The sequence below is a fragment of the Nothoprocta perdicaria genome, unplaced genomic scaffold (assembly GCF_003342845.1).
Source record: "Nothoprocta perdicaria isolate Ctin4 unplaced genomic scaffold, notPer1 scaffold_1, whole genome shotgun sequence".
NCBI lineage: Eukaryota > Metazoa > Chordata > Aves > Tinamiformes > Tinamidae > Nothoprocta > Nothoprocta perdicaria.
Window position 1 is genome coordinate 3,017,552 of NW_020454093.1, and position 19,600 is coordinate 3,037,151.

The 19,600-nt window shown below is 41.9% G+C and overlaps 1 protein-coding gene across 1 annotated transcript; it reads left to right on the forward strand.

The window, feature by feature from the left end:
• The first annotated feature begins 1,771 nt into the window (after positions 1-1,771).
• On the forward strand, positions 1,772-10,747 carry BTF3 (basic transcription factor 3). The gene is made up of 6 exons (XM_026036313.1): positions 1,772-1,838; positions 2,125-2,193; positions 4,808-4,921; positions 5,109-5,310; positions 7,754-7,810; positions 8,444-10,747. Exons 2-6 carry the CDS (start codon positions 2,125-2,127, stop codon positions 8,488-8,490), a joined length of 489 nt encoding a protein of 162 aa, XP_025892098.1. The 5' UTR covers positions 1,772-1,838; the 3' UTR covers positions 8,491-10,747.
• Positions 10,748-19,600: the final 8,853 nt, after the last annotated feature.

Below are 19,600 nucleotides of genomic sequence, written 5' to 3' on the forward strand. Positions count from 1 at the left end.
TTCCTGAAGCTTTCCCCTCACCCCGTATTTGGATTTAGTTTGTGCCTTCCCTTCTGAAATACATACGGTATTTGATTATTCAGCGAGTATTTCTTTCTCTGAGCAAACTATTTCACTCTCCATTTTTTTTTTTCCAAAATGCTACAACAAATTTATGCAGTTTTTCCCTTTTATAGTTGTTTCATTCCTTCCTGTAATTTCCACCTGTGACAGTGCAGTCAGAAGTTTCAGTTCTGCTGAGACGCACGGCTTGTCCTTCAGCAGCACCTTACGCTCTCGTGACCTCTTACCACCACTAGATGGAGATGCGTTAGGCTTATCATATATTCTCACTAATTACAGAAGTCCATAAAAACGTCTATGACAAGCAACTCAATCACAAGTTAACATTCTTCTCCGAGACAGTGGAGAGATCATAGCAAATTAAATATATTGGAGGGAAAAAGAAACATTCTGGACTTACTATTATCTCCATTACTAACATTGCAACCTTAGTTTATACTTCTGTATTAATTAATATACTTAGCATGAAACATATTTTAATATGGTATGTTTTATAGCAACAAAACCAAGAGAACACTTTATTTATGAGAACTATATTTGGGGCTATTCTATCAAAGAGACTATTTGAAAGGCATGGAAACCAGGAGGAGTGAGGCAGGCCAGTTACGTTTCTGGTCCTGTTTCTGAAGGGCCGCAGAGCCCCAGGGCTTCCCATGGGCAGTGCTGGGGAGCGTGGGCAGCGCTGCCCGGCTCCACGGGCCGCTGGCTTCCGGAGCGGCTCCGCTGTCCCAGCCGGTGCACAACAAGGCTCCGCTTCCCCATGGCGAGATCGCCCCGGAGCTACTGCGTGCCGCAAGCGCTCTGGGAGATCGGGGAATCGGCCTCTGCAGAGTGCACAGCGTTAAGTGCCCTAATGAACCGTTGGAGGACTGAGTTTTTCAGCCATCTCTGCCCATCTGAGCACAGCCTGAGCAAATGCCTTCAGAAACACTCAGAATCGGGGATCAGTAGGAGCATGAGAGCCCTGGAGCTCCGCCTTCAGTTCTCTCAGGACAAGATCCTGGTACAGCAAGAGCAGTGTGCACATCTATATATATTTATGAATTGTGCTACAACCTCAGCAAGATATAGCAGTAGGAAAGCTATAAAGCTTGAAGACTACCAACACGAGTGCAGAGGGTGTGTGGTCAGCAACAGGCAGAAAGCAGCTGATTGAGTGGAACTGAACACGAAAGGGGTTAAGAAGTCAAAGCAAAAAAAAAAAAAAAAAAAAAACCAACAACAAAAAAAAGTGAGAATGAGTTATAGGACAGATTTATAAATATATATATATAATTATACACGAATATATATATGTAGGCAAGGCTGGTTACATGCAGACTTGAAAAGCAAAGCCTGAATTTCCCCTGTGGTACTGAGCACCCAGCGAAGGGGCGCTTCAAGTGCTGTTTCCGTGGCACTGCCGGGCCGGACGATGGGGCATGGCGAAGGCAGCACCAGGATCACGTGCAGGAGACGCCGTGGACGGCACAGCGGCGGGCAGGGAGGAAGGCGCCGCGGTGGACGCGCCGCGCGGCCGTTGGCGGCCGTTGGCGGCCCCCCAAGGTGCCGAGGCGCGGCGGGGGGAGGGGCGCCCCCTGTCGGCGCGGCGGCCACGGCGCCCAGGGCCACGCGCGCGTACGTGCTTGCGTCACGCGTCGAGCGCGCCGCCGCCCGCCGCCGCCCCCTCTTCCGTCCGCCATCTCGCTCGGCTCCGCGTGCTGCGCTCGGCGCCGCGCCCCTGTCCGCGGCTCCCGCTCTCCTGCGCTCCGGCCGCGCCGCCGCCGCACGGGAAGGTCCGAGGGGGCGGCGGGGAGGGTCCGGGCTGGGCCCCGGAGCTGCGGGACCGCGAGCGGCGGTGGTTGGGGGCGGGCGGGAGGCGGTTGCGGGCTGGGCCCGAGGGAACGCCGTCCTCGCGGCGCGGGCAGCGACGGGCCCGGCCCGGCCCGGCCCCTCCTGTCGCGACCGGCTCGGGCGCCCTTCTCGGGAAAGAGCGGCTGAGGCCCCCTCGCCCGCATCTCTGCGCTCGCCCGGGGCGCCGCGGCCTGTGCCGCCTCACAGCGCCTCTCGTTCCTCCCGCAGATGAAAGAAACAATCATGAACCAGGAAAAACTTGCCAAGCTGCAGGCCCAAGTGCGCATCGGCGGCAAGGTAGGCGCCTCCTGTGCTGCTCGCGGCCTTCCCCGCAGCCCTGCCCCTCACCAGGCCCTCGAAGGCAGGGTGCCTGAGGCCCTGAGGGTGTCGGGCCCCTATCCCTGTGCAGGCCGTGTTAGACAGACCTTATGCTTGTAAGTAGAGCTTACAGCAAGTGCGTTTAGGTAGAGTTCTATTCTAAAAGCATTGAGAGTTATGTTCCAGACACTGGCCACCAATTCTTAAGGTGCTTGTGAGTGTATATTGCTGCTCAGGAGAAACTTTGAATTTCTCTTTTTGCCCAAATGTTATCATTGTGGAATTGGAAGACATAAATTGCTTGGAAGATGTCTTTTTGTTATTGTGACACCCATGATTATGTAAGTGTGTGATAACACAGAACTGAAGAAGTCTTGTGAACATGGTCCTGTGCAAGTAAATGCTTAAATTTCAGTTTGAAGTTTTTACAGCAAGAACTTGTTTATATGGAAGAGCTGTTCAGCATATTTATTTATTTATTATTAATGAAATTTCCAGTAGCTTTTGTTTCTGGGTTGAGGTTTTTGCCTGTAGATAAAGAGACTTGGGCAGCCTTAAGTCAGGTGTTACCCCAATATGCAGCATATGGGGAATTGCTGAGTAGAAAGCTACTGTACCACATTAGTGATTGCAAATGTACTCCTTGTGTTGACTGTAGTGCCTTTTAACATTAGTCACTTGAAATTATGTGAAACCCAGATTACTCTCTTTACTGAAACTAAGATGACTGCTTTTGTGAGCACTTAAAGGTTTTCTAGAGACATTAAGTGAAGTTTAGAATATGGTGGCAGTGCCATCATTCAGATTTAAAATTAGTTTGTGAAATTGTTTGAATGCTTGAGCTTGACTTAGGTTTGTAACTGGAAATTGCTTGAAGGGTAGTGTTGTCAGATCAGCTGAGGGAGGTGTTTTACTTTGGGAATGGAGAAGAAGGAAAAGTCAATTCTCCTTATTGTGAGAAGAGGCTAAGCTTCTGCTTCTGGTGGAAGATTTTCACAATGTTTCAAGGCTGTAGATGTCAAAAATGCACTATGTATTTATATAGGTGTATATAGTATTGTAGTAAGGTGTATATAGTATTGTAGTATGTTGTTACGTGAAACTTGAAAATTTTTGTGTAGGATATTGCTACAGCTAAATACCATAGTTTTACTTCCAAACCTTTTTAGAGGAGAACTTAGATGCATCTGTGTAAATTGTGTTGCATTTGTAGCCTGCCTGTACCCGCTGCTCTTTAACACAGAGCTGTGTAAATAGCATGCCTCAGCATGATCAGCAGAGAATTTGCTTACTATAACCTTAGAAGCTTAAATCCCCAAAGACAAAAACTGCAGCTGTGAATTTCAACTAGATTCGCGTTGACTGAAGTTTTGATAATTGTTCTTACTTAGGCTGATGTAGAAGTGGGTACATTGCAATTGACATGCCTTGCAATGAAGTGGTATATTGCAGTTGACTTATACGGGATACCTAGGAAGTCCTTCAACTTTTTTGTCCTGAGAGATTTCTGTAGTGATCACATGCCTGAGATAGGCAAGGTACTTAGGATATCTTTCTAGTTTTAGTAGTTTTCAAATTGCTTGTGTACTTGCCTGATGGTGGTAATAGGGAATGAACATGAAACTCACTTGGAGTTGTGCTCATCCAAGTGTTAGTTTCACCTGAATTTGTCTACTGACATTTCTCTTTGTTTGTAGTAGGACTGTATTAGGGGTATTGGTGTCTGATGGGCTTTTTAATTTCTGTCAGTTCACTCAGGATATTGTAGCCATTCAGAGAGTTCAACATCATTTGCTTGTTGCTAGCAGACCAGAAACTGAATTACCTGGGCTTAGATTAGCAGTGATAATGTGTCAAAAAGGAACTTAATAGTTACTTAACTTGCTTCTAGATTTTTTTATGACGTTTTATTGAAGGCTTGTGATTGTGACAGGAAATGGTGGTAGTTTTTTCCTTTTTTTTTGTAAATACAAACATCTTTTAATATAGGTCAAGTATATCCTTGGGGAAATGTAGGGCTCTGTATCTCTAGAGGAGCTTACCCTTTGCATATGTTTCTATTTCTAAGCAGAGCTGCTCTAGAAGTACTACTTAGAAGTACTTCTAAAATATTATTTTGGCAAAGCTTTTCAGTGTGCAAGTCCACTGGATGGAGGTGTGTATTTGAAAAAAATGTAGTGTTTAGAGTTTGCTTGTGTTACTGGTTTATGATGCGTTGGTAACTTAGGAGTCTTTGTTCTCCTATATAAAATCTTGGCTAGAACAAGGAAGGACTTTTTTTTTTTTTTTTTTTTTTTTTTTTTTTTCAAAATATGGTTCTGCAAGATCCGGATGAGAATCGTCTCTGCTGCATTAGTTCCTAAAATCCTAAAATCTGCTGTTTCTAATGAACAACCAAGCGAAACTTTTCTGGTAGCAAGGGAAAAGACTGCTGCCCTGAAGTGTGAGGGGTGGAGTTGCATGTGCCATAACAAAGAAATGGAACTTTGCTAACTTGAGTTGTCGATAACTGTAGTTATGTGACCCTGTGGGTTAGAGTTTGTGAAGAACTAATTAATATTTAATTTAAAACCCTTTTTTTCCCCCCTTCAAGGGTACTGCTCGCAGAAAGAAGAAGGTTGTGCATAGAACAGCTACAGCAGATGACAAGAAACTTCAGTTCTCTTTGAAGAAACTGGGAGTCAACAATATTTCTGGTATTGAAGAGGTAATTACTTCTGAGGAGGAAAAAAGATTCTTAATATAAAAACATAAAATGTATCAATTTCCTGGCATTCAGAAAAATATTCAGATACCTTAAGCTTATCTGTAAATTGCCAGCAAGTCTTTGTGGAACTTTAGCAGATTCAACTAGTTTTCTGTTAAATTGAAACTTACTTTTTTTTTTCTTGCAGGTAAATATGTTTACCAACCAAGGAACAGTCATTCACTTCAATAACCCTAAAGTTCAGGCTTCTCTGGCTGCTAATACTTTTACTATCACTGGCCATGCTGAGACAAAGCAGCTGACAGAAATGCTTCCTAGCATCTTAAATCAGCTTGGAGCTGACAGTCTGACCAGCCTGAGGAGATTGGCAGAAGCCCTACCCAAGCAACGTAAGTTGAACCTTAAATACATTTTATGATGGCAGCTGTCATATGTAGCTTACTTGTATAGTTGCAGTTGGTCTCGGACTATGAAATTGTAGCTGGGCCTGATTTCATGCCAATTAATGTCTTAGTGGGGCTACCATAGTTTGATATAGTTCCTTAATATTAGGTAGATCAGTAACTCCAGAGAGTTAGGTTTAAAAAAAAAAAAAAAAAAAAAAAAAATTGCGCTTGTTTCTTTTGACAGTTTGAATGGAAGTAAGTGGAGTTGGGCTGTAGGTAACAGCAAGGCAGTAGCGAGACTTACCAGGTGTGTAGATATTTCTTCCAGCACAGGCTCTTTTGATAGCCAATATGGAATCTGCTAGGAAAGATGTGATAATAGCTGCGTGTATAAAGCTGTAGAGAACAGACTTGGCAGGTACATCAACTTTGTAGTCCACATCTCATACTCCCTAAAACTGCAGGAGGGAAAACTAGAGGAGGCCCTCAAGCATAGAATGTTCAGAAAAGGTGCTGCTGCTACTACAGAATGAGAATTGGGAGTGAAAGTCTTACTGGTACTGGTTGCATTTCCCTTTCCCTACATGTAGTGTTTTTTCCAATTTCTATTTTTAAATATCTGAAGTCCATTCCCTGTGATGTACTTAATATCTTAGAGAAAATGGGAGAGACTTATGAAAGTGTCCAGTTCCTGCTAGTAACTGGCTTGATGTTTGCACACCTTTTTGTAATTTGTTGCTAGCGAAGATGAGCTTTTGTAGAAAGTAGGACTTCTTTCTTTATTATACTTGATATTCTCATTCTTTCTGAGAATACTTGAGGACCAGTTTTTATTACTGTGATAGATTTGACCTCTATTTCCATTACTGAAGTTGGATACTTGCTTGCGATCCATTTTCCCCCCGCTTAAAACAAATCCTGCTGGAATAGGGCTCCTTTTAAGTAGGAGGAGGAGATGAGGCTTCAGTCTGTTCTCTCCTTCCTAATGTCACCTGAGTGACTTCTTTGTTGGTAGGAATAGGACAGTGAGAAAACTGGGACTTAAAATGACTTCTTAAGATGGTAAGGTCCCAGCTTTCCTCTAGAAACAAGGTAGGTATATTTAGCCAAAATTGTGCAGTTTAATATTAAGGAAGCTGCCTAGAGTGCTTGTCTGTTAAATAGCTGTCACTTTCCAGTTTGGATGGATGGAGGCCAGAACAGTTGCACAAAACTTTCCATTCTGCGTTGTTTACTAGTTTTGGAAGTCTGACATCAAAGAGTGAACTGTGTGTGAGCATAGCTTTTGCAGGTACTAAAATAAACCTAGTTTGGGCTGGTAGATGAGAGACAACATATACTGCTAAGGATATTGGCTTGAAAGCTAATCAAGCCTTTTACTATTAAGTACATCCTGTGAATTTTATGGAGGAAATAACATTGTTCAGTGTTAAAGCTGTAACAGCTTTAATACATCTAAGTGTCCAGTGCTACATTTCCTGCTGTTTAAAAACAAAAGGAAGGTTTGCAGTGACCATGTCCCAAGCTCTTTCAGGCTCCAGGTTAGAATTCATGTGTTTTTCAAAAAACAGGGTACATTGATTTTTAGAGATTTGGTGTGAATCCATTTCTTGCCCTGTGCTTTTGAAAATTGAGAAGGATTAATTTGGATGAAGTGAGATAATAGTGTTTGAGGCAGTTCAGCCTAAGTGGTACAGCTAATAATAGCAATAAAAGTTGTGGCACTGGCACCCAAGATCCTGAAGTATCTATTCTTAGCACTATAGTGCTGCAGTTTCACTGATAATTCATTGATGTGCTAGAATGGGCATAGTTGAACCTAGTTAGCTCTGACAAACATAATTGAAATAGTTAAGTTAGTGGGTCAGCAGAGATGTGGACCAGGTCATGTGATTGCCTCTTCTGGCTAAATGCAAAATTGCACATTCAGTTCCACTGACTTTGCTAGGGAGCAGTATCTCCTTTAACCAGCTCTATGTCTGCCTGCAGCTTAACAATTACAGGTTGTTTTTCCTTGAATGTCTAGGCTTAAAAGAAAAGCTCCTTTCTCTTTCTTGTTGATGTTATAAAATAGGCAGATGCTGAGAACCAGTGAGTAGTCAATAAATCAAATTACTGTTAAAAGGAAGGATAAAATACAAGTCTTGGCACTTGTAGCTCATTACTGTGCCAGTGAGTCAACACGTAGCTGCAAGATGCTGACTAGCATGCATTATCTCGTTTCCCTGCTGGGCTGTCTTGGAACATATACTTACCAGGTTAACTTTTTTTATTACTGATGACTGTAAATTGATATTAAGTGGAGAAATAATACAAAGCATTGCGGTATAGTTCAGTCTCTTTGATCAAGTTTGCTTAAAAACAAAACAAAAACCACCAAAACCCTTTGTAACCAAGATGCCTATATTGAGCTTCAATGATACTTTTGAACTACTTGCTGTTGCAGCTGTGGATGGGAAAGCGCCACTTGCTACTGGTGAAGATGATGATGATGAAGTTCCAGGTAAGAACAAACATTAAATGGAGGAAAAGAAAGTTGTGAATATTACTGAAAGATAATGTTGTAGCAAATACAGGGCAAAAGAAAGCTAGAATATTAAAACACTTCTATGGATAAGTTATCCTGTCCTTACTACTGTGGAAGTTTTACAGATGGAAACTGGCAGTTTTCAGATGCTGCTCAAGACTGGATGAATTACTGTTTTTGAGATAGCTTTTTAATCTATTGCTAACTATTGCTCGTATAAATAACTATTGCATAACAGTTACCTTTCCATTCAGTAACAAGGATGGGAAGAAACTGATTTTTCACTATACTTGCCTTCTGCTCAATGATGAGAGTAGTGAAGGTAAATAGTGAAACTAAACTAGTGCCAGTTTCACTAAACTACTTCACTAAATTAGTTTCACTATTAGTGAAATTAAAAGTACCTAGAGTTGTGGTTTATAATATTTATAAAGCACCTAAAGCTTCTTGCTTTAAGAAAGAATGAAACATGAAGTCTGTATCTTATAAAGTGAAAGTTTTATTTATTTTTGTATCAAGTATTTATGACGTAAAAATGAACTTCTGCTTGGTGAGTGTTAGTTTAGAAGTTGGTAATGCTAATTTCTATTTTTTTCTTCCTTTTTCTAGATCTGGTTGAAAACTTTGATGAGGCTTCAAAGAATGAGGCAAACTGAACTAAGTGTCACTTTCTGAATAAAGTTAAAACTTGAAAAAGCTACATGGAGCTGCTATTTTATATTGTGACTGCTTTTATTTGATTTTTTTTCTTTTCTGTTGAGATCACAAGATCTGTAATATTTGGAAACTCCTTGAACCTTGCAGCTCATCTTAGTTATTGCTTGTACACGATACTATTTTTGTGGCCTGGTTGAAGTTAAATATATGCTTTCAAATAAGTCAGATTGCTAATAATCTCTGCCTAAATACATTTTTTGAATAACTTGTATACAAGCAAATCCCCATCTTCAGTGAACTTTGGCATATAATAAAAATATTCAATAAAATTTTAAGTGTGGCTTCTTGTCAGAAAAGCATATTTTTCAGTAGAGAGTGACCGTAAATATTGAACTATCCTAATTAGTCATCTTGCTTTTCTGAAAAGTGTATTCCTTTTGCTTTATTAGAAAAAAAAACATAATTGAGCATGGTAATCTTAATGTGTAAACACTGGGAATTGGCTGATTTGCTAAGTCACCTTATTGAATGGATTTGGGAAGTACCTCTATATTCTAGAATGAATTTATGGTGTTCTAATACAGTGTAAAATAGGCATGTTGGGATAGAGTTGTCTCTTGACAGCAAGCTTTAGTTGTTTTGGAGGAACTAGAGATTAATGTTAAATTTAACGTTCAGTAGGTATCTCAAAGTTATAAGTAATGGCAGTAAAATAGTGCCGTTGCTGTACTTTAGTTTATCTGAAAGAAAAAATGTGATGCAATAGAAGTATAGGAAGAGAAAGGTGTAATAGTTGATTATGTATCTTAAGTCTATATTTAGCATCTTTACGTGTATTAACAGTTATATTTGGTTGTTCAGGATTATATTTTTTTTCTATTGCTCAAAGATATTCCAGAGAAGGAGTTTGTGGGTGGGTTTTTTTTTCCCCTGAGCAACAAGTGTGTAATTTTCATTCTGATCTTTGCATAGATGAAGTTCCCATTTGGAGGACTAAACTTTAGATCTGGGAGTCTTTGCTGTTAATAAATCAGATAACTAACACAAACGAAATGGAGGACACTAGGCTGGTAGTAGAGCTGGTATTTGTTCTTTAGAACAAATAACTTCAGAGTGGAAATTCATTCTGTTTTGTGCAGGATGAAATTCAGGGTGAAGCTTGGGAAACTGTTGTAACATAAAGGTTCTCATTGCATCAGGACAGGGTGGGTCTGTGTTGGACTGGCTCAGCGTGTCTGCCATGGTGTAATCATTTGTTGCCCTTGGAAAAGGCTAAAGACTGGAGGAACTTGTTTGAGCTGCTGAGCTCCTGCAGTTGGAGGTAAGGCAGCAGCCTGGGCCAAGTGTGACATGGCTGAGGTCAGGCGCAAGAACTTACAGCAGTGATTTCAGTTTACTTTTGCTTTCAGTGTACAAGCACTCTTGATAAGCTGCATGTTTTGTTCTGAATTCAAGTAGGAAAAGTGCATCTCTTGAATGACTGAAAATAAGGCACAGAAAAACTATGCAAAGTTGTTTTGAAGTAGGTGTTGGTGACCTTAAGTCAATTGCCCTGTAAAAGGTGAAAAACAAATTCTGCATACTTGTCTACTGCACCTTCTATGAGGTGTCAGCTAAATAAATGTGTGTTGCCTCGGGGAAATCAATTAACATTACCCATTTTGTGAGTCAGAGGTAAGTTTTTGAGAATCCTTGCTCTGTTGTCTAAGCCACTGTGGCCTTACTTATGAAATGCTTTGTGTTGGTTTCCATCTCATGAAGTGATTTAATATCTTGTATGCTAGATAGCAGAGGTTAACACTCTAGTACTTGCTTAAAAATGCTGAAAGACAGTGTGTTTGAAATGCAGAACTAATGCTAATTCAATAAGGCAGGTGACATCTGTGGAAGTCAACTTGGTAAGTACGCTTGCAGTCAGGAAATACTGGTGTATTTCAATACAAGTAAGCTCTGACTGAGGATCAAGAAATGATCAAAGCATTTGTGATTATAGCAGATTCTAAATGAAAGTAATTCTTCTGCTGAAGGTACTGATTTTCATGTCTAGCACTTAAATACTCAGTCTTGTGTTCCATGCTGTGATTATTTTCTCTTAATAAGGAATGTAGTTATCTTCCTAGTCTGTCATTAACTATTTTCTGTTTCTACCAGTTATGTGTGGATGTTTCTCATTAGCTTGAACTTCTCTGTAACCATACTATAATCAGACCATTAAGGGCTCGCATCTATAGTACTGCTCAAAGAAAATGGTTTCATGTATCCATTTGAAATATCTTGGACAAAGGAGAACTAAAATAGATGAGTGGATTTCAATTGAAACAAAGGTCTTATTTGTGGCTTAATTTTAGAAAAGCTAAAGCAATGCTTTGGTTGTGTGCATAAAATGTCACAATATGCTTTGTAACAGCTTGGCTTTAATGCAGTAATGAATACTAAAGAAACCGTTTTGTAACAGTTCTTTTTTAGAAATATTTTCATAATTCTTAAGCTTCTTAGGCTTTAAGAACTTTACTCTTGTTTAAAAATAGTGTCTTTAATAAAGCAGTTAAAACCTTTTCACAAAATTGTGAAACTATGCTTTGTTTTAGTGCTGTGTGGGTGTAAACATTCTCTGCAGTGATTTTTTTTTAAGCTTTGTTTCTGTATAAGGCTCTAGAAGTCTTGAGTTACTATAAAAGAAGAGGAAAAAATGGATTCTTTTTATTTCTTAAGAGACGCATCAAACTCTTAAGGCTTTTCTTGGCCATGGGGGGAAAAAAACACAATGTTCTACTTGAGATGCCAGCTCATGCAACCTGGTTGATGATGCTGTTTGTGAGCACAAATTTGAACATAAGTAAGTAGAGTTAATATTCTTAAGCATGGATGGAAGAGCCTATTTATTGGTTGGCCTTTAGAGAAGATGATGTCTAGATTACAGCTTTAAATGAGTGATGAGGTAGATGGTAGTACCTCTACAGCAGATGTCAAGAGGAGTGTGGGTTTGTTTTGTTATTTTTTTAAGCTAGGTGATTTGAAGTATTTTTTAGTTTCTTAGACTTTAAATACATGGGTGTGAGTCCTCGTTTTATTGAGCATTTTTTATTCTTTCTCCTGTAGCTTCAGCCACATCCTGTAATTTGTTAGAGTTGCTGAAAATCTTTCCATTTCATGTGGTTGTTAAAAGATTGGAATGAAGCTTTTACAGAAAAGCAGCAGACAGTGCAGGTAAGCTCACTCGACTGAATGGTTTATAGCATAAGAAAATACAAAGATTAGTTTGACTGTAAGTCAACCTGGGTAGCTTTAAAGATGAATAAAAAATGGATGAATCTCAAAGCTTTGAGAATCATATATGTAACTGTGTACTTGAAGCTGTGTTCTCTGGATTATGTATGTATGTGTGCTCTCACCATGAAGATGTTCATTGTTCTGTTAATGTGCCTGCTTTCTTGTCACTTGCCTGGACTATTTTTGAATGGATTCTTATTTAAGAGAGGATAAGAGTCTGCAATCCTGCTGATATCTACACACACGTGTGTGTATGTATATATGTATATATTTAGCTAGAATCTGTGTTTCTGTGGGAAACTTATTTTAAAGGTGCAATTTGTACGTTGCCTTTACAAAGCACTAAAGCTAGATTGATGATGAAAAAGCCATTCTGACGAGTTTGTGTTGTGCAGGGATAGATATTTTTACAGATGAGTTACAGCCCAACTCCTTGCATTTACTACTGAATCTGAACAAATCTTAGTGTTACAAAGGCATATGCAATAATAATTAAATATTTGTATTCTTATGCAGGCTGTGCCAGGTGATTCTAAGACATCTTATTACTATTCTGATCTTGGGCCAGTATGACCGTCATAAAACCAATGCGTTCGCTTTCAGTATCAAATAGCCAATTCATGCAACGCTTCTCTTGCTCTGATTCAGTCAGGATTTTGGTGTGTTACGCAGGGTATTGGCAGCTATTGGTGCCAATATCTGTTCCACTTAAAATACTGATTCCACTTCCTTCTTGAACTGAGTAGCTATTTTAGGTGTAGAAAAATGTTAAAGCAGGTAGTGTCCTACTCTCCAACTTTTCAGAACATATCCAAAGGTGAATTTAAGTCTTTTCTCCAGTTATAGACCAATATGACCGTTCATAGTGCCACATCTGTGCTAATGATCTCTGATGGTCTTGAGCTGCATCTTAAAGCTTTTAGCCTTGGAAAGTTGAACAGCCAACAACCTCCATGTGCTGCTTGTTAATCCTAGGCAGTCATAGTTGTAGCAAACATTTGTGATCATTTACTTAGTGGAATTTAAAATCAGTTTTTTTTAAAAAAAAAGCTTAGACTTTGAAAAGTTGGCTGTGAAGGTGTTTGAAGCAGAAGGAACTCTGGTTTTGTGCTACACATAAGGCAGTCAGGGGAAAGCAGCACAACAGCTCCTAGAACCACCTAGTCCTGTTGTGCTGCTTTCCCCTGACTGCCTTATGTGACTGCAGAGAGAACCAAGGACAGCTGGAGGGGCAGAGCTGCTTTCAGCTGTAGCACTTCCTGCATTGCTGTTTTGCAGTGAGCTTATACTCTGTCCTGTATAAGTAAGATTGCCACCCTTAAGGACCAAACTGATATCTAAGAGGGCTGCCTTCCATTCCTAACAGCTTTTGAACGTGCAAGGTAAAGATAACGTGAGGCTGCTTTTGTGGGCCAAAGCAGGCCATTGCTGTGGCTCTGAAAGTTGTGTTTCATTGCAGTATGTTTCATTGTGGAGATCGCAGTAGGGTGGTGTTGGCAGTATATGTTATGGTTCACATTCTTCCTTGCCTTTCCAATGGTGTTGAGTCTGGAGGAGTTAAAAGCCTTAATGCTTCATTAAAGCCACTTCCCTGAACAGCATGGCAGTGATGTATAAACAGAGCAGATCTGAGTGAATAGGGATTGTTGCTAAATATTTATTAAGAACAACTGCATTTAAAATACTTGTGCTCTTGTGCTGATTTCTGATGTTGTTTGACTTCCTCTTTACAGATCAGTTAACTTGCATTTTGTTGAGTTCCTCTTGTGGGTTTGAGCTGCCCCTGGTAGCCCTGAGTCATGTAAACATATGGTGAAAGACAGTTGCTGCCTCAAGGCTCAGATCCTGCAAAATTAATGTGAATACAATTGTTTGTAGGATTCATACCTAAAATAAAAATGAGATGAAGTGAAAAATTGTACGCTTGTGGCGGCAAAGTGGCAGGCATGTTGTTTTGAGGTATTTGTTACGGATTTTTGTCCCTGAGGCAGGTTGCATCCAAAGCAGCATAGAAGAAATAATGTGAAAATTCATTTGCTCACCTTCTGGCTGCCTTGCACCACTTAGTGTTAGAAATCGGGAGGTGCTGCGTTTCTTACTGGTGCAGGGAAGCTCCTAAACAGAGTGAAATGAGCACAGCCAGCTCGGGCAGCCAGAGTTTGCCTCTAGCAGAGCTCGGGCACTGTTTGGATAGATAATCCCTATGCATATTTGCAGCATTTTATGCTCCAGTAAGTACTCCCCAGGGGTGATGTTCTTGAAGATTTTTATTTCTACTGTTGATAAAAGTTAGATCAGCATAAAGGTTTCCATTTCCTTGCAGTCATCTCTTTCTTACCAGCGTAAGAAATTCAGACTTGTGTGGATGTGGCCTCGTGCCCACCTGTGCTGGTGGTCGGGCTGGCCTTGGGCAGGAGCTCTAGACTTGGATGGGTTGTCATGCGGCTTTAGTGTGACAGGTCGCTCAGTAGTGAATTTGCCCATTTTGTTTCTCGTCCTTTAGCTTTATCTTGTTTGAATTATTCATACCTTGAAAATAAAGTACTGCTTGTTTCAAATCATAAAACTGTTTTTGTCTTTGCTTTTTAATTAAGTCCCCTCTGTCTCACTAAGAAGTGAAGCAGACTTGACAGACAAATTATGCTAGCAGGCTGTAAAGCGAGCTCTAAAGGGACTTGAGTCTTCAAACAGTATTCACTAATGCAGATGAGTGTACCAGCATATGTTCTGGAGGCTGTGAGTCTTCACAGATACCCGCTCTATGTGAGCAGAAAAGCATAATGTTTCTGAACAGAACTCTTTTTGGAGACAGTGGCAGTGCTGTGTGCCTGTGATCTTCCCCAATATTTGCAATACGTTTTGTACCAGAGAAAAAGTAGCCAGAGTAAGCTGCTGTAAAGATGAGTTAGACTTCATGGCCCTAAATATAGGGTGCAGGGTTTAGCCAGGACATGCCCATTTTCCTGCTGTGCCAGGTCTGGCATAGCAGACTTGCCTGTGGATTGCACATGGTCCAGCATCCTCTGGCTCACAGTGATGCAGGAGGGTGAGTGAAGCCATCGCGTGGTTTTGTATGTGCTTCTGAGATGCTTCCAAGGAAATAGCTGGGATTCCTATGAAAATGATGCAGACCCTCATGTCACTTGCTGGAAAAAGTTATGGGCTTTGAAAAGCCTGTTCTCTGGCTATATAGTGTATTTTGGGTGGGTGTGGGTTGGTTTTTTTTTTTTGGTGCTAAAGATAAGGGGGTTTTTTGTACAGTTGATCTGTATAATGATTCAAAGCAAATTTCTTCACAGTGTACGTCAGAGACTTACCCAGGGATTACTTAGGTTGCTCCTTGTAAGTAAAGGATGAGCTGTACAGTGTAGTCGGAGCCATAACCCACCTTGTTCCATGTAAACGTTTACATTTCCCTTCCTGCCAGGCTCTGCAACCTTCCCTGCTCCCCCATTCTCGCGTGCATGGCTGCCTTCATCAGGGTGCGTCTGCTGAAGGCTGACTGACGTGCCCTGCAGTCCTGTGTGTGCAAAGAATTGCCAGCTTAATTTGGTAACAAATCAACCTCAACCGAAAGATCTATTCAGATGTCTTTCCTAGGCATAAACCCTCACAATATCCTTGATCCTTAAAGTTCCAAGTGACTGGATTCCCAATTCAGCTGGCTCTACGTTGGCCGCTGGCGGGAGCCAAGCACGGATGTGCCGCGCAGTGGGAGGCTGCAGCAGCGCTAATGATGGGCAGCCTAGCGATGGGCCCTGTTTGCACGCCACTGATCGACACCACTGCTGTAAAGGGAAGAACTGTGGCCCGTAGTGGTCAGGAAAGTCTGTGCTGGAATGTTCTTAATGATCAGCCGCACCTGGAGTATTGGGTGCAGTTCTGGGCTCCCCAGTATAAGGAGGGATGTGGAGTTTCTCGAGAGGGTCCAGCAGAGAACAACTAAGATGATTAAGGGAATGGAACATCTCTTGTGTGAGGAGAGACTGAGTGAGTTGGGCCTGTTTTCTCTGGAGAAGAGAAGGCTGAGAGGAGATATGATTAACATGTATAAGTTCATGAAGGGAGAATGCAGGGAACAAGGGGACGAACTCTTCTCATCGGTGGCCAGCAATAGGACAAGGGGAAATGGGCATAAGCTGAAACACAGGAAGTTCTTTCTCCAGGTGAGGAGGAACTTCACTGTGAGGGTGACAGAGCCCTGGCACAGGCTGCCCAGGGAGGCTGTGGAGTCTCCTTCTCTGGAGGCCTTCAAAACCCGCCTGGATGCTGCCCTGTGCCACATGCTGTAGGTGTGCCTGCTTGAGCAGGAAGGTTGGAATGGATGATCTCTAGAGGTACCTTCCAACCTTGAATATTCTGTGATTCTGTGATCTGCTTCCAAGTGAAAAATGTCTGTCATAGTAAGTACCGTTTCTCTCTCGTGCTCTCCTTTTTTTCTTTTTTCTTTTTTTCTTTTTTCTTTTTTTAATTTTTTTATTTTATTTTCCCTGTTATCCTTCTCAGCAGTGTAAGAATATGGAGTTGCATCTGGTTCATGCTAGGGATTATATAACCTTCTGGTTTCTTCCACTGACATTCTGACATTCTTGTTCCAAGAATTCATAAAACAGGAGAATGAAGTACCTCTGATTCTAGTTTGTAGCTGTTTCTTATGGCTGTGCATTAAGTAGCCACATTAGAACATGAAGGAGTGTGCCTCAAAATTACTTAAAGGTTAATGGAAGAAGATAGGACCAAGGCACTATAAAGCAGACAAAGCTGTTTTTTGGAAAGGCAAAAGCAGCGGAAGCTCAGCCAAGTGTGGATAAAGTTGAATGGCAGACTTCCATCTGTTTGGAGATGAGTACCAGCATCTTTCCTGCCACAGGGATACTGGGATACCATCTAGAGAGCGACCCAGGAGTTCTGAGACGTATCACTGGGGCAATCCTGGCCCTGTGGCTGCAGGACTAGGGTTGGCCTGTAGTGCCACAGAGAAGAGCTGCCACTGCCTACCATGGACCTTGGAAAATGTGGAGAGCAGAAACCCTGTTTTGTGTCCTGCCCTAGATTCCCTGGCTCCCCACTGCGGGCACCTGCTCCCTGCATGGCCCGGAGAAGCGGTGCCGGGTGTGGTTAAACCAAGGGAAAAGCTCCAGGAGGCTGCAGGGAGCTGAGGCTCTTCCCTGGGAAGCTCTAGCAGGAGGTTGCTGCTTTCTGTAACTATCTTGGAAATTGAAGTGTTCATTCAAAGTACGAGACCAGATGAACAAAGAAGGCAACAGAGTGGAACAAGTAACAGGTCCCAGAGAAAACCGGAACAGACAGGGAAGAGCATTACAAAGAGCTCATCCAACTTTACATGCAAGTAGTAATGCTAACATTGTCTGTAATTAACCTTTTTTCAATAGACTGAGTCCCGCCTGGATGGAAATGTATAGATTTAAATGTATGTTCTCCTTAATTTCTTAGAACATAACATGTTAGCTTCTAATCAATTATTAACAATCTGCTTAGGGCACTTCTCTCTATCTTTGTTGGTTCAACCTCTCAGTCATTGCTTAGGTATGTGAAAGCAGGAATTATTTCAGCAATTAAAGCAGTTGGGCGATGTTGCATTTTCGCTGTGGTAGATGTAGTTCCCATCTGTATTACTGCCTTCCATGAATAGGGCTGCCTTTTTCTTCTCTTTTCTCTCACCTCCCCGCCAGCAGATAAAGGCTGCCTGCAAAGGCACTGTAGGGCTTCCAAGCTACTGCAGCCCCAGGGAGCTATAAATGAATGTTACTTCTGGTAAACGTCCTACCCGTCACACTGCAGACAACTGTTCACTTACTGCGTGTTTTCTGCCATGTAGCCCAGAATACTCCATAGCATCAAACAGGAATGAACGGGATAAAGACTTTGTGCAACTTGGAAGCATTTGGCTATAATTAGGACCTGAAACTGTGCTAGGCAATCTGTTTTGTGAGGCAGAGTTCATGACATCTATGATCACACGCTGTACACTGAAATTTGGCAAAAATACCTTGGTTAATGAGAAAAAGCAACTCGGGTTAAGCAATGCTGTGGAATACAGAATGCTCTCCCTCAATGTGAAGTGCCAACTCTTTTTAATGATCCTTTAACAAATTACAGCAGCAAGTGCTTTTGTCCAAATGTGCAGGGAAGATCAACTTGGAGTTGGATTCAGGACTCACACTTTTCAAATTCCTCTGGTTCTGGGGCATGTCAGGGTGAGAAAACATTGAGACTCGCAGAAGTTGCCCTTGGTCCTGCGTCCAGTCCCCAGGCCTGTCTCAAAGCTGACTTTCTGTGTCTCTTCCCCTCCGGTCTGGGGGAGGCTACACAATAGTTCACTCAAAGTGCATCAGCTGCTCCTTCAAAAGCTGTACCAACCCTGGATCAGGGGCTTTCCAGCTTTATCACTGTAACAAATAATGCTGTCATGGGTTTGGGCAGTGCAAGTAAAACTATTTCTTCACGTAAGAGTTTCTCCTCACTGCTGGCAGAGTCTGGCTCTGAGTTTTCTCTCAAGTTACCTGAATTACACCTTATGGAAAAGGGGAAGGCTTAGGAAAGCTGGTTGTTCCCTATCAGGGTCTCACAGTGGCCACTGCCACCTCCTCTAGAAGTCCTTTAGGAGCATGGGCCGATGCTACTGCAAGGGCTCTCGCTGCAGAAAACGGCCTCTGAAGGATGGCTGCCTTCCCTTTCAGATTTATGTTTCACAGCTGTGGGATGCACAGTGATTGAAGTTTTGAAGCAAAAGAGGGAATAAGACACTGAAGTGTAACATTTCTTTTCATGTCTCTTTTTTTATGTACTCGGAGACATGTAAGCTCTATGTTAGAGGCAAAGAAAATAGTTAAATAGGGGGAGATTTAGTTAAATGTACTGAAAATTTCACCAGTACCTGCAAGATCAGTTAGCTTTCCTCATTTCTGAGCACTTCCCTTAAGGGTCATTCCATGCAAGGTATCAGCTTCTTAAAAGGAAAGGAGTTCTTGGCTGGTTCTCGGAGCAACCATTGTTCAAAGGTTTATTCTGCTCTGATTTATGCTTTTTATGCACACCAAAGTTTTGGTCCAAAATTGGAGGGAAATTTATTCATGAATTCAGGCTTAATGTACATAGGCCGTTCCCCTTGGGCCCTACCTCTTCCCTGCTGTACATTCACGGTGAAGTCACAGAGCTAGCAGTTTGAATGCATTAGTGCTCTGGCCTGGGGAGCTCAGCTGGATTAGCCCCGGCCTTCCCCAGCCCCTTCTCTGGGAGTCCACTGCATCTGCTTTTCACTAAAGTATTTAACTTGGTACTTTACAGTAGTGATTTGCTTTGGGTTTGGAACAATTTTCTGAGAGAAAAAAATGAAGATGGGGGACACAGACCTAGTAATACAGTTAGTAATTTGCTAGCTTGTTTGTCTTGTATATGTGTATTCCCCTTCTGGCATTTCAGCTCTAGGGAAGAGCAAATTAACAGGAGACGGGGGAAAGAGAGGGGATTTGGGGTGTATTGCTGGGAACACACAGGACCTCTAGTGGACACAGCAGCTAAACACGTTGCAGTGAGAAGGCTGGAAGCAGCCCCTTCTGTCCTCTCCCTCCTCCTACAGTGCTGTGTTCAGCCACAGCAGGGAGGATGTTTAAGACGGAGGTGCTCTGTGCTCAGCCCCGAGAGGGGGTTCCTAATACCTGCCCCACAGGTACCTAAAAGGCCACTCTCATCCCCTTGTTCTAGAACCAGACTGGGAAGGCAGAGGAGGGTGCAGAAAGACATCCAAAAAGAATTCAACTACCAGCGTGCAAGACCTTCACTTTATTATCAACTTGTTAAACACGAGAGAAAAATGCT

Excerpts from the sequence above, each read along its gene's own strand:
- BTF3 (XM_026036313.1), top strand. The coding sequence starts at position 2,125 with ATGAAAGAAACAATCATGAACCAGGAAAAACTTGCCAAGCTGCAGGCC. Across the intron at positions 2,194-4,807 it reads AAGTGCGCATCGGCGGCAAG|GGTACTGCTCGCAGAAAGAA; the intron begins GTAGGCGCCTCC and ends CCCCCCTTCAAG. Across the intron at positions 5,311-7,753 it reads AGAAGCCCTACCCAAGCAAC|CTGTGGATGGGAAAGCGCCA; the intron begins GTAAGTTGAACC and ends TTGCTGTTGCAG.